The 17,437-nt window shown below is 40.5% G+C and overlaps 1 protein-coding gene across 1 annotated transcript; it reads right to left on the minus strand.

The window, feature by feature from the left end:
* Nucleotides 1–1,289: 1,289 nt before the first annotated feature.
* On the minus strand, nt 1,290–17,178 carry FAM98A (family with sequence similarity 98 member A). Its single transcript, XM_084284313.1, has 9 exons — nt 17,122–17,178; nt 16,857–16,936; nt 14,460–14,608; nt 12,781–12,915; nt 10,239–10,423; nt 8,804–8,884; nt 7,338–7,454; nt 4,587–4,754; nt 1,290–3,157 (listed from the first exon to the last, which is right to left on the minus strand). Exons 1-9 carry the CDS (start codon nt 17,161–17,163, stop codon nt 2,411–2,413), a joined length of 1,704 nt encoding a protein of 567 aa, XP_084140439.1. The 5' UTR covers nt 17,164–17,178; the 3' UTR covers nt 1,290–2,410.
* Nucleotides 17,179–17,437: the final 259 nt, after the last annotated feature.

Raw genomic sequence — 17,437 nt, forward strand, 5'->3', positions numbered from 1 at the left:
ACAGCTGGCAGAAGCAAAGTGTTTTCTTTCCTGTAAAGCCTCCTGTTTTGACTTTTCTTCTCCTTCAAAAAGTCCCCCCTCAAACAGCAATAAAAACAGGGGTCAGCAGACCCTAAATACTGGAAGAGGGAGGAGAAGCTGCATATTTTGAGGAGAAAAAGCTACTAAAAGCTCTCTCATTAGGGATGGGTTTGCAGCACTCAAAATGCACTGACAGACACCACCAGCCTCTTTACCATGAGGAGCAGTGTGAGGAAAAGCAGAAGCTGTCAGCTTGACACTAAAAATAAAATAAAAAGCCTGTAAAACCCACTGAGCCAAGCAGGCAAGGTATTGCCCTCTCACAAGGTAGATCCTTTCCTGGAGCACCCTGATACAAGAACCCATCAATACCCTTGCGATGCAGTAACATCCATCTTTAGATGAATGCTTTGTGATTTGAACCGTATTATGCTGAGACAGCTCTATCTGGGTGACCCCCAAAGACCTGGATTCAACATGGAAAACTTTTTCCTTGTCAGGCTTGTCAAAATCTGTTTGAAGCACTAAAACAAACAAACAAGCAAACGAAAACAAAACACTATAACAGACATTATCTGAGATTCTCAAGTGCCTTTCATGGAAAGGCACTTCAGTTCTAGCTTGTGAATCGCTAGCAGCACCTAGTGGCCCGACCAAATTAAGCAGGAGATTTTCAGATGGATCACATAATGAAATACAGGGAGATAGAATCTAAACAATGTTTTATCAGCTTATTTACATGATAAGTTTGAATTACGACAAAACCAGCGTTACATAGATTCTCTCAAATGTAATATTATTTCTGTAATCCTTGGATTACTTTTACCTGCGTCAATCTGAATTCAGCCCCTGGGGTACTTTACACAGCCCAGCCACTCCGCTTTCAGCACAGTCCCACAGGCTGGGACAGCATCAGGAGAGTCCCCAAAATATATCATATTCACAGGACATGAAGGAGCATAACCAGGAGACTGATGCTGAGGCAGCTTAAGAGTAACTTCATACAAAGACCCCAGAGAGGGACTATGCTGCTACACCGAATCAGAGGGGAGGAACAGAACACAACAAAAGCAACAAAACCCATTCCTCCCATCTGCTCCAGTTCTGACAGCTTTTAAGGAGGCAGAATGCACAGTACTTCTGGGGCACTTAGAACATATAAAAGAGATTAAAACAAAATAGATGAAGCAGCCAGAAAACCCTAGAGTTCCCAGCTACTGCAACTGCTTTATTCATCACCAAGAAGGAAAAGAAACTAAAGCAAAAGGGAACATACAGATACTTTTATTGCTCACCTTTTATACAACAGCACACCTTCAGCCATTTTCTTTCACAGCTTGACAACGTTTATGTACACAAAAAAAACCAGCAAGAAGCATTATGTGGCTTTCAGTAAAGAAAAAAAAATGTTAGAACATCAAACTCAGCCAGGCTTTGTTTTCTGCAGCAATAATAAAAGGGCTTCCTCCAGGCAGGAACTAATCTTCCCAGGCCGTAGTGCATTTCTTTAAAAAGACAACCCCCAAAACAAATTGCCCTAGATTTGCTGAGCCAGTGGTAATAACTTGCAAAAAAAAAAAAAAAAAATCAGTTTGTCATTTTTTCTAGCTGATTTCAAGTAAAAATTAGGTTTGGAGGAGGAGCAACTTGTTTTGGATGGATGCAGGTCAGTTTGAATTGCTACACCTAACTACAGGCCTACACACACTATCAGTTCACAATTTAGCTTAGTTTTAAATGATCTTTGCAGATTTTGGCGGCGGTCAGTCTTCGGAGTTGAGCAGGTGGGAAAAAACTTTGCTTAGTGGAAGAGATAAGGCTACTAAACATGGCATCTACAGCAGAGCTCATATAACAGACAACAAACCTGGTTGTTAGATAGAATCTGCTGTGTGGGCTCTCATATTTTAGTCAAAGTTACACGCACAACAGGCCAGCAAGCCAAAAGCAATAGTCTGGTTTTAGATCATATAACTGAACAATGATTATGGGGTGGGGAGATGCAGACCTATTGAGTATTGCAATAGACAATTTTGACCAGACAAGTCTTGATATTTCTCTAGCCAAAGTGGAAGGCAAACATAGCAGGCAGCTGCTCAAGACAGATGTGTTTTGAGCAGAAGACATCAGTCCAACATCTAAAAAGCACAGCTATTAATTCATATTTAGGTGAAGTGCAGTGAGTAGTTATGGTGCATTTAATTCAGACAGGTTGGGGTGGGGTGGGAAGTCTACAGAAAACTGTACTTTGCTCGGTACAAAACATCCCACCCAAGGAGATTCTGCCTGACGTGTACAAACCTGTACTAATTCTAGAAGAGATTAAGCCAGGCCACAAAACCAGGTTTCTATTATTTGAGCTCTGCTGAAGCAAAAGTTTTTAGCAGCCTCAACTCGTAAAGTGTCTTCCTTGTCCAAAACCAGATTGGTTATACTGATAGCCTCCGTGCTGGAAGTGCTGCTCAAATTGCCCGCCTTGATTAAAATTCTGTCCTCCTCTGCCTCCCCAGCCTCCTCCTTGACCTCCACGACCACCACGCCCTCCGCGGCCACCCCTCCCTCCTCCACGCCCACCCCCTCGGTCACTGTGGGACCCACCATCCTGGTATCTGTTGTCTTGCTGGTAACCACCACCCCCTTGGTAGCCACTTCCCGTGTATGAAGATGACTGGTAGCCACCATAGCCTCCTCCTTGGTAGCCGCCACCACCACCGTGGTAGCCACCTGTTTGAAAACCTGCATCTCTGTAGTTGTTCTCCCTGTAGCCGCCATCCTGGTAGCCACCACTTCCACCATCTGTCCAGCCTCCTTGGAGCTTGTTTCCTCTTCCACCTCCTCTGCCGCCATGATCGTAACCACCACGTCCTCCTCGCCCACCTCGATCATGACTTCCTTGTTCGTGACCTCCTCGTCCTCCATACGATGAGTCATAGCCTCCTCTTCCTCCTCGGTCGTGACCCCCATGGTCATAGCCTCCTCGCCCTCCATATGAGGATTCGTAGCCACCTCTTCCTCCTCTGCCTCCACTTTGCTGTGGACCAGCCTCTGGTCTTTTCTGCCAGGGTGGCATCTCAGGAGGTGGCGGTTCAATTTCATTGGGCCTTCCTCCTCTGTCAGGTACTCTGCCCATTAACACCTGCAAAGGGTAAGAGAGAACTTTAGTAGGAGTTCTTACACCTCATAGAAGAGTCACAGGAATTATCTAGCACTCCAAGCACTGCTAACAAGACAAGCTTGGAGACCTGGGTCCCTTGTTCAAACAGCAGGCTCACAAATAAAGGCAGCATCCATACAGTCTTTCACTCAACCACTTACTACTGCAGACTGTTCATCTCAGACTGAGTGGCACCATACTCACAGCTTTCTCTTCAGTGGCACTGATTTGCTGTAGAAGCCATCAGCTATGATAATATCTTTGGTAAACCACATGCAAAGATTTTTATTTCTCAGTAAGGACACAGAAAAACTTTCTGAACTTCACACACCAACCAACAAGTTTCAGACAGCACCAGAGGTAAGCAAGACTATAAGGCTTCAGCTGTCCAATGATGCTGTGACATTAAGAATACAGCAAGACTACAAATGGGACAGGGCATTTGTATCATTTTAAAGTGTGAAACAATGCAACAGAAAAAAGCTTCAATGGAAGCAGGTTATTTTGTTAATTTCTGTTACTGTCTTGGAAGACATTAAACACTGATAATGACTGGCAGTTAACAGAGTATGGATCAGCAGCTGGGCAGTACTGCATTCCTAATAAAATGTATATACAGTCTGATGAGACTGTATGTCACGTGTCTTCATGCCCACTCACTTTCTTTTACATTCTTCACTCAAAGTACGCTAAAAAGGTGCAAAAAGTATTTGGGAGGTCAAATCAGCACAGCACTATTCCATCCTAGTGGAATTTGAACATTATCTGAACTACAATTGTACCCTAAAATGGAGAAAAGTGTGTATGTACAACTACAAATTTTGAAGTACCAGGTATACTTCTGTACAGTTACTGAGCTTCAAGTTCAGTGCATGTGCTCTTGTGAGCCCCTTACTACTGTGAAAACTTATTTCTTGAAACAAGGGAAATTGTTTAGTCTAAATGACATTCCTTGTGTCATTACTAGAACTACACACTTGACTAGAATCTCTTATTTGCATACAGAGAAATCTAAGATCTTAACAGATTCTATTTACATAGGACAAACTTACTACAGACATGTTAGTTTAAATATCATGAATTTTAAATATCATGACAGAATTAAGTAGCAGCAGTGCAATATCATCAGGAATTCTAATAAGATAGAACAGGCCAACTTCCACTGTTCAAGATTTTTTATTTATTTATTTTTACTACCCCTAAGAAAGGGGCACTCTGAACCTGAACAGATAAAACTGAAGTTCTCTAGACTGTATATCAGTACATTATGGAGTACGCAAACACCATGTTTCTTATCCCTTATATCCAACTTCCGCTTAGAATCCTAAAATAAGAAAGATTTATTACTACATTCAAATGACTTGAATATTCATTAATAGAAGTGATGTTAGCCACTCATCACCAACAGTACCTTATTAATGGCACATGCAGTCTTCTCTCGGATGGACCCACTGCTTGTTCTCATAATCTTTGACAGATCCTGTCGAGCTGCCAAGAGATTTGCAACGGAAATAGTGCACTTAGTAGATAAGAGGGCACGTTTTGGCTGATAGACTTTAGCCAGTTTTTCTGTCTGACTCTGTTGATGAAAAGAAAAACAAAACGCAGTCAGCTAAAGTAATAGGAAAATAGGAAAGGAATGGGACACTTCACCAAAAGAATCAACGCTGAAGAATGAGATGCCACTGCAAATAGGAAAAAAAAATGAAAACAGGAAGAATCACTTAACTAAAAATCACCATAACAAATCCCACATTTGTCAAGTTAATTTCTGAAGTAATGCATGAAACAATATTCTGACTGAATTGACAAGACATCGATTTTCTGACTATTTTAACATTAAGAAAATATGTGCAGACTTATTTTTCAGGCAAACGCAGAACAAGAGTGCGCCATATAGTTATATCAACTACTGCTAATGTGGTACCAAAAGCGAAACACATTCGGAACCTGTCGCAAGCCCTCCTCATGTGCCTGAGCTAATCCCTGCCCCGCATCCATTCCAGTTACAATTGCATCACCAATTCACCAACCCTGCACCAGCAGAAGGCTACATTAACTCTTTCAGTCTTCAGTCCAGTCAGGTTCCATCAAGAAGTACTGGAAGAACTAAAGCTCTCAGGAACTTGTTCCAAACCAACCCTTTGTCTTGTGTACTGTGGACCCCAAGCTAGAAATCACGTCTTAGGGTTCAATTTTGCCTTGTAAGCAATTTTTCTTCCTCTAATACTTTTTGGCATGTACTTGCTGTTTCTGTACTGTACTTGCTGTTTCAAACACCTTAAAACCATGATAGCAATTATCCAATTGACAGATGTAACAAAATAGTGCATGAGTTAATATACAAGCTACATCTGCCTTCATTTAGAATACAACGCAGGATGCAGTTAAGATAAAACAGATTGCAATCTGCACACAGACAAAATGGCTGCAGGACAGCTGGACCTCAGATGACAGCAGTGAGAATGGGCAAGATTGGTTTTCCAACACATCCCTTGGTAGGGCAAGAATTTAAGAGCAAGTTTTAAAATCCCTAAAATCTTTTTTTCCATCTAAAGACAGAAAACTAGAACTGAGAAGAGGTTAGAGTGTGTATTTCTAAGTGACTCCAGGATTAAGTTTTTAGAACCAAGAGCTTGTACTTCTACATTACAAGCTGGAAAAGGTTTATTAAAACGAAGGAAAACATGCACTTCATTACCTGGCATTGGCTAAAGTCAGAAGAAACAGTATCCACCAGTAGTATGTTTTTGTGGATGTTTATGTGTAGCAAATTTCATTGAGCTCTTATGATATTAATTCAAAATTTCAAATTTTGCCTAAATAAAAAACCTTAATAACAGACTATAAAAATTTTACTGAAGTTTTCCACCATCTGGAAAAATAACTATTTAGTTAATAATGTCATATTCTGATATTTTATTAATTTTAAAATATTTAAAATGATCACCACATATTAAAGCATTGTTTAAAATTACTATTAAAACAAACTGCACTGCATGCCTGGAACACTACAGCCACATTGCCCAATTTCATAGTGTTGCGGCTGTAACAAATTTAGATTTGAATTTCAATGAATATAAACACATATGCACTTTGTGGTTTCTCTGAAAGGCTTTCATATAGCTAGTCAAGTTCAAAGACATCTTAGAATTCTCCTAGGGGAAGAAAAAACAAAATCATGGATTTGGATACTAAAGCTATAACAACCAAAAGGAACCTGTTTTTTAACCCGGTCCATATTTTTGCCTCAGTCACTATTAAAATATTCGAACTGGGTAACTCCCTGATCTACTAAGAAAAAAATAAAAAATAAAAACACCACTAAAGAATGCTAAGTTTAAGAGAAAGACATCAGCAGAAGTCCTGTTAGATGGTGAATAAAAGGGGAGAGGCCACATATGATTAAAACACAGTTGCTTTTTGAATGAAAAGCACGTGGGACTTCATGAGCCACAATTTATGACTAACTACTCCTCAGTCTCAAACACTGTTAGCAGCATCATAATTAACTTCATGCTTGCCGATTTGGTTTAAGCCCTAGAAAAACTTTGCATACAATTTTTTAAATACTGTCATACTTGCTGTACGCAGTAATTCAGATTTGTTGTCATAAACGCTCATTCCTTTTTCACTATAAAACATAGGAAATGAGGAAAACTATTTTTTAAAATATTTCTAAATGCAGAATTTCTTGACGTGCATCTGTCAAGTTGTGCTTGCAGACACACTTTGAGCTGAGGAAATCTGATCACAATGGATAGCACAAAATTAAGGAGTGGTCAACAGGAAGCTGCTTTTCTACCACACAGATGCAGCACTTAGAGATTCACATTGAGGTACTCTCAATGCAAACGGTTGGATCAGTAATCTCCTACTCTTTTTTTCTAGTAGCCTATTAATTATCTGTTCTGGCTTTGGTGTATATTACGCATTGTATATCTTCTCGTTTCACATGATGCTTTTTACAACAAATCAGCTTTAAAGAAAATGTTGTAGTCATCTTCTGTTGTGATAAACTTCTTCAGAAACTCAAAACAAAAGCAGACAATATCTTTGGTTATTTCTTACTCAAAAAAGGCAAAACAATGAAGCAGTTTTCCAGGAATAGTTATTATAAAGGATTACCATAAACCAGGACTTCACAGCAAGTTATTTGTACCTTAGCTCTATCTGACCAGCCAAAGGACTGCACAGTGACATCCAAACGTTTGACTAACAGTTTTCTTCGGACTTCATATTCGTTGACTATGGCTTGATTAATTGCTTCAATTTTTTCCTGAAATGAAAAATTGCAAATATAGCTTATGCCTTATAGATAGAATATTTCCATTTAAGACAATTAACTATGTGTATGGAAGAGAATCAGATGTGTGGACACTAACCAGGGCTTGAGCCTGCAGTCACCTACTTTGACAAATGAGCCTACAGCAAGCTATGTCTGCTGACACTATTTGCCCCAAAGGCTCTGTTATCTCCACTTTCAGCCTTATCCCTTTTCTAACAGACACAGCTGTCTGTTAGAAGGGATTTAGAAGCTGCACGCACTGTTAAGACATTTCTTCACACCCACCAGGACACAGAAGCAAAAAGCGAGAAAACACTAAATACAACAGGTTGAAGGAGATACCAGCATACAACTTAAATCCTAGGGACCAGGGTGTCCTTGCCTTCTTAAAAAGAAGCAAGCTTAAGTACAAAGATAGAGCACTAAAAGAACTATAAGAGGATCTTGATTAAAGCACAGCCTGCACGCAGACAAGACAACAGAGTGCCCTACGGGTAAAAGCCATCACTAGAAGCACACAGTGGACTAGTCAGGGCAACAGATAAGATATGCACCATTAAGGAAAATATTTATGTACTGACTGAAGCCTGGCTGGAGGGGGGTGGTGGGGACCAAATTTCAGCCCAGACAGCACAAGTACTCAAGGAAACAGACTGTTGGGAATAGAAAATCTTCAACCTTAAGCAAGAGGCTCAAGAGACTCACAGAGTTTTGCAGCAGCAAACAGCTTTGTGCTGGTTCAGCAGCAGTATCTAACCAAGGCAACACCCTTCTGTAACAGCAGGTGACAAAGCCAAGTCCCAGCTGGAGATGATCATGGTTCTGCCACCTGGGTGTACAGCCCCTCTCAGCTTCTATCTGCACAACCTGCTTCTTGAAGAAGAGGCTATGAAGGAAGATGACTACTCTAGCAGCACAAAGAGAGGAAAAAAATGATGGGAAGACCCACAAGTTTACTGGAAAAAAGCTATGGGAAAGGACGTTAGACATCTCAACAAAGCTGCATCACTCAGCACTGGAAAGGGGCAGGAGAAGAAGGCTTAAGCTACTGCAGAAGCACACAGGTCAGCAGAGCCCCACCACTGTAAATAATAGTTTTCTCCTTTATGTTGAGAAACTTTTGTGTGCATCTGGTCATACAGATTCATGAACCCAAGAAAGACCTTCAGCAGTTGCTGAATATTTCCTGTATTAACATAAGTTTTAAAATACTGCAAGAAGTTGTTATCTCATCTTTGGAAAGGGATGAGAAAAACATTTTGCAACGTCACACAGAATCAAGATTCACACTTTATGCACCTGGACAAGGGAAACAGGCACTAACACCTGCAACTACTTACCCAGTGAGCTGGTCCCAGCTGTTTCTTCAACAGAGGTTTTCCAACATGATTAGGTGGAACCTTTGCGAGGGTTTCTTTCAGCTGTTAGAAGACACATAAAAATATAAGTATTACTTAAGAGATTTGCTTTTCAAGACTCAACTTGCAGGAGAGGACCCTTGAATGGTCACAGGCATGACACAGCAGCTTCCAACATCAAGTTGTTTTGTTTGGGATAAAGAATCGACCACACTTCTTTTGGAAAGCAACTATACTTTAGTACTTCTGGTAGGTATGGCTATAATTATCTAAAAATTAAGAGAAGTGTCTATGGAGAGATCTACAACTAGAACAGGAAGTTTCCATGAGCTAAAGCTCCCCTTGAATATGGAGTATTCTATGCGTCACCTTTTTAATTCAGAGAAAAAGACACCTTTTGTCAAAAAGGTTGCATTAAGACTATGTGAAACAACAAGACCTAAAGAAGGATCCCTCTTTACAATCAAAAGGAGAAAGTCTTCCACACCAGAAATTTAAATTTCATTTGGATTTTATAAGTTAAAACAAACTGCTTCCATTCCACACCTTGGACTTCTGCTGGAAAACCATCATCCCCTTTTTTAACAGGTCAAACCAAACTGATTTTTTTTTTTTTTGCAAAGAAATGATGCACTGGTTTTAGTTGCTTAGATTTGGTTAAATATAACAACTAAAAGGTTAATCAAAAAAACTTGTCTAAGATTATTTTCAGGAGCTACATAAACATATCTGTTCTTTAAAATTCACAAAGGTTCTTTGGTGCTGTTCTGCTCTCCCCTGCAAAGAAAACCTATACATAATGTAGCTTAAAAACCTCTGCTTCCCACCTTTGCTTTGTGTACTGGATAGCCTATTCCACTTTGGTGTTTGCTTTATTAAAGTCACTCAAGTGAAAGGAAAACTTTTTTTTTTTTTAAAATGGCAACCTGGAGAACACATACATGTAAAGAAACAAAAATAAACGGAACCACAAAAACTGATAAAGCCTTAGGGAAAAGGTGTAAACTTGACTTTAGTTATAATACCTTTTCATCTAAACATTTTTAAGACAACAGGTTCCTGTAGAAGTTTGTTCTTAGTTTCATATCTTGAAATACTTTCCTTCCCAGTGTTCTTTCTGAGGCCTATGCTCAGCATTTTCCATGTCTGCAACAAGTGATGACATTGACACCTGCAGCAGAGTAAGGAATACCTCACTCTTTAAGGAAATGATAGCAGCAGTCCTGACCTCATGCCTTGTCATGGAAAAAGCCTTTAAATTCATTTTCAAAATTCTGATTTTGGGCATACCCAGTAAACCATCACAATTCAAACACTGGAATTTTCACAAGAGGCGAATCTCTTCCTGGTAGCAGAAGTACATTCTATTAAAATAGTAACATCTTAAGCATTCTAGTTTTGTTCCTTTGGATCTTACTTTTTTTTCAATTCCACTGAAGAACTGGAACATCGTTATGTTGGCTGGAGGCTTGGACATGCCTAAAGCAATACATATGCCTTTTAGCTCCTGAAAGACTTCACTGCCACCTCCTTCCTGTGCTTTTTTAGGAGGGGCGTTCACACACAGCATTCGGGCAGCTTCCAGTTCTGAGATGAGGTATGCTGGGGTGAGAAAAATTATATTTCAGCATCAAATGTAGTTGAGTTCAATATTTTAGAACCAATGAGAATTCAAGCGCTTATGAACAACAAATGTGCAAATAAAGTGGTTTAGAAAGAATTAGGGCTATAATTTTGGTATCTGCAGAACACTCATATTTTGAGCAATCGATGAGCCCAATGCTAGAAACACAGCAAACAGGGAAAAGGTTTAGTGCAACTAATTAAAGCCTGAAAAAAAAAAAAAACCTTGCAATTCTGACAGGTATTATCACAGAGTTCAGCAGAGCACAGCTCTTTTCCTTCAGGCTTTGCCCAGCAAAGACAGGAGACTAGGAACATGAAAATAAGCAGGATGAGGGACTGGGACATCCACTTTAAGCTAGACAAGCAAGTACTCCTTGAGGTTCTGGGAAATGAAGCAAGGACATGACTAAATACAAATGAAATTTTAGATGAATCTCCTTTACTTCTGCAGTCAAGATGCAGAAGGGAAAAAAAAACTTCACTTTTTAAAGTACTATTGAGTATTCAGGTTTACAGGAAGGCAGTAACTGTAATTGATAGGTAGTAATTGATGAAACTGAAGCTAAAACACTTGCAAGACTCCTCCTTTATCCGACAAATAAAAAAAATTAAAGTCACAGAATTTCTGAACATGATCTGCATCTACAATTACAGCATTATGATGTAGATTATGATGATACAAATTTGGCCCACAGCCTTTAGTTGCAGTTTGCACGACTTGAAGGTTTGAATTAAGAAGTATTGTTAAATGTGTTTATTTTTATCTTGAATCATACTGGGTGACCTTAACAGCAATTTACATAATTAGTTCTTAGACTAAAAATTGAAAAATAAGAAACTATAGCGATAAAAAAGACTCATGAGCATGTAAACCTATAATTATACAATACCAACTTATTACCTATAAAATTGGAATTTCTCTTTGCAGATGCCAGCAGTTTGTATCGTATTCTAGCAACGTTGCTCACCAATACAACCCTACCTACTTATGTTTATTTGTTGCTTTTGGTAAGAATATTGCTAAATCTTCCATTTGATATTTGCTTAAAGAGGGTAACTTTTTTCTTTAAAAAAAAAAAAAAAAGGTTATGGCTCACATACAAAAAGATACCTAATAAGGTAGCTTGATATAGGTAATAAAAGCTATGCAGAATTTTTAGGTATTACTACCACGTTACACAGAATTTTAAGTCCATATTTGACAATAAACAAAATACTGCTGCCAGATGGAACACCAGAGTCCAGCTCCTGAACACAGCCTTATATTAACCAAAACGTGCATCACCACAGACCTCTGGGATAAGCCATGTCACAGACATAATTATTGTTGGCTTTGCCCACAGGGAATAGGCTGAATGGCAGGTGTGCTAAACTATAATTATAGTTTAATTACCTCACTTCATCTGATATTTTCGAACATACTTTCAAATCAAGTTCAGATCAAGCCTTACTACTAATTTTTGTCCAGTATTGGAACCTACTCTGTAATTCATTTCTTACATCTCAACTGAAGGCAGAATATTTCTGTTTTGAAAAGTTAAAGAATCATCAGCAACTGAGGAAGCAACAAAAAATATGTTGAATTTAAGATCAGATTAAAATTAACACTAAAATTCTTAATAATAATAAAAATTGCAAGTCAGAATTATTTTAAACGTGAATCAACACCACACACTTTTTCCAAATTTAAGTACTACTTCCTTTGCACCTATACTTCCCAAGCAGGAATAAACCTGCTGGACAGAAAAGTAAATGGAAGACATCACCCTTGCTACTGTTTATTACTTCTGAAGCAGCAGAAAGCAACATTGAAGCTATTGACTAAGGGAGACGATCAAAAGCACTGGAGCTGGAATAAAACGCTCTTTTTCACAGAAGTTTCAATTATTTTTGGAGCGTAGGAAAATGCTAGTCTTACTGTGCCTTGCAAGTAATCCTGGTGGGGGCTCCTAAGTGCTGATGCATTTGATGTTAGCGGTCATTTTTATAAATGATAAAGTTCAGTGACTAAAACCTGGTAGAAATCTTCAAATGATTCCCTCTCAAGGTTTCCTTTTGAGAATTAGTAGGACAGGCTTTTTGTTACTAAATGTGAGCAAGGTTAATGTTCAGAATATTTTCCATCATGCACTGGCTGTAGGGTGACTGTTAAATTTATGAGACCCAAAAGTGTAATTTTTTGACACCATATATTACAGGGAAAATTAATTTGTGATTTTAGATAGCTGTTTTATACACTGTGGGGAAATAGCTCCCAACAGTATCTCACTAAGCATAAGAATACAATTCTTAACACAAAACCAAAATTGCTTACCAGCACCCTTTTTACTTACTAAGCAGCAAGAGACAGTTCTTTTGATTAAGAAGGCGCTTTGTCACATCTCCTGATGTTAATGATGCATATGGACAGTTCATTTCAGCCAGCAATCCACTCACTTCGAGTTGAAATTCTTCTGCTTCGTTTGGACCTTAGAAGAAAAAGAATGATTTGTTTACAGCTAGTAACTCTCCCACTGACTATGATGATATGATTAAAGCAAATTTACTCTTATAAAAAATTAATAATGTTTCCCTCCAGTTGCTATTTAACATGAAAATCCTGCTTTTAATGGAAGCCAAATGCATTCTTTGGGTTTCTCAAAGACACAGCATATCTTATATGTATGCACAATGTCCCTCATTATTGTTAAATTACTTTTCACTGAAAGTTGTTCACAGCTACAATAGACAGCCACTGACAAATTCTATAGTGAAGAGTGGCATTAAATGCATCACAAATTTTACAGGGGTATCTTAAGTACTAAGTAACTGTTCCTGCCACGAACACGTTAGATAATCCTGCTAAGATCATGAACAACACAGTTTATGAGTACTTATATTTTTTACTTCCTGTCCACGTTGACTCTTGTTTGTCAATTGATCTGGTTTAATTTCATTAAGAATAATTAAGTCATTTAAGCCAGAGCTTAGATTAATATTTGTGTCAGAAACTAAGTGCTACTACTGAAGATAATCTAACATTAAGTCAAGTTATGCAAAAATAGCTATAAAGTAACAGTCTTCTTTTGAAAAGGGACTGTAACCCAAAACTGTCTTTTATAAACTCAAGTCACACAAAATAAAGGAAGGACTTGATGATGCTACAGATAAAAAACATCTCTATCCATGTGTTTAGAGAATTTGAAATATTTTAAATACTGCGACATTGTACTATTTTTTAGAAACAAAATGTATAGTAGGACTCATACTACTACAGGAGGCAAGAAGCTATGTTGTTAGAGAGCCAAATACACTCACAGAAGAAAGGATGCACATGTCAAAAACGGCAAGAAAAAGGAAAACAAGGTGTGTTGAGGTATAAGGCAGCAATCTTTGGGCACTGAGTAGATTGAAAATTAAACTCATGTTTGGAGTTGATATGCTAAATATTTGGAAGTACAGGTTATCACACTAATTTAACAACTTAATCTGAAGAATATCGCAATTATTTGGAAAATTAGCATTTGTTTTCTCCACCAAAATACAGACTAACATCTCCAAGCTCTTTTCTGCAGAGTATTTCATAGAGGGAAAAATACATGGTTAGGACAGAGTTATGGTAACCAACAAGAAAAAAGAAAATATGGTCACAGTAGTTGTGAGGATGTTTCCTTGAACAGTCAGTATTTCTTATATCAAAATTACAAACAAAAGGCTTGAAATAGAAGTCTTCTCAGGATCCACTAAAAAACCTAACGTTTCCTCAAATCCATCCACGAACTTTAAGAAACATCCGTGGTTGAACAATTTAACAAAACACTAGCATCAGAAGACTGATGCTCACTGTTATTTCAACCACTGCTGGCTGTTCATTGGGTAAGTTTGAAGACTGAGGTGGAAAATAACCAGCAATCTGACAGTGTGCAGACAGTATTCACTGGTACAATGGATTTAGCAATTATCAGCCCAAATCTTTATGGCATGCAAGAACACACATGAAGTGCACGTTTGTGCTAGAGTTATGGCTACTTACTGTTAGTTGCCTGCACATTTTCCTCTAGTTTACAGAACAGCCGTAACTCAGATACCAACCAAGCACAGAGTTTGGTGAACTCAGGGGAACTGGCTCCACGAGAGACTGCCTGAGCCAGCGCTCCGTCATCTAACAATGGACCTTTGTAACTGACAAGTAAAACAAAAGCACAGTTCATTAAAGGTTGCTGTGACTGATGTCCTGCTGCACATTTATTCTATGCTGTATGCATATCGAGAGCTACGCCCTCACTGCATACGAGATGCTGAACATCCAAACTGATAAGATAAATTCCTGTACTGAACTGTAAACGTCTGAGTAAGCCAAGCATATCCATGCACATTAGCTTAACGCCACAGAGACTGTGTCACAAAATATCATCATCAAATGTTTCATCCTGGAGAAAGTTACCACATACAGCTGCAATTTCTTTGCCATTAGCTCTCAAAGATGTTACAACATACGATATATTGCCTTGCTATACAAGGCAACTACAGTTCCAAAGTATCGTTTCTGAACATAGTTTTACAGCACGTTGAATAATTACTGCTAGAATGGTGCATCTTTTTGAGTTGTTTCCTATCAAATGTTAAAGGGTTGCCATACAAAACAGCAATACAAACATTGTCAAAGTGATGCTAAACAATATCCTCTTTGGAAAAGTTGCTCTCTTAAATGGGTACAAGAAAAATAAGTAGCAGCTAGTTCTTTGCATAAGGAAAATAAGCAGAACCAGGCCTAGAGTAAGAAAGTGTGGTTCTGCAGAGCTGGTTTCAGAAGATGCAGTTTTCAGGACATCTGTGAGTGACACCCTGCTGGGGGGAGAGAGGAGAGTAGGGAGAAGGTAGCCAGGCAGAAGCACAAAGCCAGAGCTTACCACAGTGTACGTAGAAAATGCACAATATTTTTGATGTTCTGCACCCAAAACAGGAAGACATCCGAGAGTCAGAATAATCAACAGAAATCACTCTTGAACTTCCAGGGTAAAGTCACCAGTAAAGGCACAGAAACCCAGCAAGTTCTGTTGACTCTTGGCAAATCTCAGAAGTAAACCATCTCTCAAAGAGTACATTAAAGAGTACATTTCCACACTTTGTTCTTGTGCTTATCATCACACACAAAGGGTTTCTCTTCCATGTAACAACTTGTTACCTCAGCCAAACAAAATGAAGAAGCCATACTCAAAAATAACTTTCACCCCACAGATCAGCAGGATTAATAACACAGAGTGCATTTACTAGCAGTTGAGAGGAAGTTGTGATCCGATATTACACCTCCAGCACCTTACCACAGTGGGGCAGACAATTCCAACATACTAATTGGAGCGAGTATAAGTCCTGCCCCACACGTGTACGGGAACATATATGAATCAACAGCAGCATCAAGTTATAGATTTAAGTAGAACTGCAGCAGCGACAGGCCTTTTGCTGTGGTAGGATCTACATTTAAGTAATTTGTCACATTTCTAGGATTCTTCTTTGATAGGTAAGACATCGTAACTGAATTATCTCTGGTAGCTACGACTTCGGGCACACAGCTTTTTGGCCTGCAATCCAATTTGCAGACTCATGACTGCAAGCAGCCTTTTTTTCCTTCCATTTGTACTCCCACCCCCGGCTGCCTGTGCTCTATAGCTATACTCCTCTGTCGGGAGCATTACATTGCCAAGTCTGTTTGCTTTTGCACTAGTTCAACAAACTGACTTAAGGAGAAGAGGCTGCCATTTAAGCACCTCAGGAGCAGAAAAAGAGCAAAGAACTCTTTTGTGTGTAATGCTATTAAGAAAAAAAAAAAAAAAAAAAAAAGTGATACGTTACAAATGTCTTCAGAGTTTGGTTATAGTGAATAGGTTGAGCTGTGAAGGATAACAAAGTTACCACCACAGCCTGAGGCCTTCAACACTGCAGTTGTTACAGAGCCAAGGGAACTGACAGAAGCCATTCCGCTGCACGCAGTTTTTCAGTTTGACGCTACTTCAATTTGTTACTAGAAGCTCCACGACTTCAGCCCTCCAATTCTCCCATTCCAGTCCGAGTTGCCAATCCTGCCTGACGTCACCGATTTTCTTTAACCCGTTTTCACTGCCCGCTTTACAAGAGCCAGAGATCAGCAGTGACACCGATGAGGCGCAGAAACGCCAACTCCTTCAAGCCAGTAACATCCTTTTAAACACGTGGCAGAGAGAAAAAGCGGCTGAATGCAGTAGACGCACCACAGCAGGGCCCTTTTCCCCTCCGAGCCCCAGCAACACCTGACAAACCAGGCGCTGCGTGTCCCGCTTGGGAGCGACCCCCAGCAGCTCCCCCAGGGGATAAAACCCTCTGCACGCCCCCAGGGAGCGCTGCGCGGCCGCCCCCAGCCCCCTCGACCCCCCCCCCCCCCCCGCCGGGCGCTTACCCCAGGTCCTCCAGCGACTCCAGGACGTCGCTCTCCAGCAGCTCGAACTCCATCCTGCGGCGGGGAGCGGAGGCGGGGACCTGCGGGACACGGCGGGACTCGCTCAGCGCCTCCCTCACCCGTTGTTACCCGTCACCCGCGGCCGTTACGGCCGTTACCCGCCCGTTCCCGCCCCGTCCCCTCAGGGCCCCAACGGCCGCGCCGCGTGAGGCGCCCCCGGCACGCGCCCACCCCCCGCCCCCCTCGGCACGCGCCCGCCGCTCACGCGCTGCTGCTGCTGCTGCGCCGCCGACTGCCGGGTTGGCATGGCAGGGGGAGGGGGGGGGAGAGGGAAGGAGCAGGACTCCCGGCTGCCCGCCGCGGAGCCTGATCGGCCCTCAGTGTTTGCTGAAGGTTTTTTTAGCTAAGCGCCGAGACACGCTGTGCTGGTGAAGGGAGAGAAAGGGTGGTAGCGAGAGGCTGGCGGTTCGGTGGGGTGGGAGCGCGGAACGAGGGGAGGAGGGGGTGTTTCTGTTCAGGCGCTGCGCGGGGCAGACCCATGCAAGGCCCCCTCCCCGCAGCGGAACCCGTGCTGGAATGCG

The sequence above is a fragment of the Netta rufina genome (assembly GCF_964035555.1).
Source record: "Netta rufina genome assembly, chromosome: 3".
In the NCBI taxonomy this organism is placed as follows: Eukaryota; Metazoa; Chordata; class Aves; order Anseriformes; family Anatidae; genus Netta; species Netta rufina.

What these genes read in the sequence shown, in the direction of transcription:
- FAM98A (XM_084284313.1), bottom strand. Translation starts at nt 17,163, where the DNA reads ATGCCAACCCGGCAGTCGGCGGCGCAGCAGCAGCAGCAGCGC. An exon ending in CGCAGCAGCAGCAGCAGCGC is followed by an intron (nt 16,937 to 17,121) that starts GTGAGCGGCGGG and finishes CGTGTCCCGCAG; the next exon opens with GTCCCCGCCTCCGCTCCCCG. An exon ending in TCAGTGGAATTGAAAAAAAA is followed by an intron (nt 8,885 to 10,238) that starts GTAAGATCCAAA and finishes GTCTTCTAACAG; the next exon opens with CTGAAAGAAACCCTCGCAAA.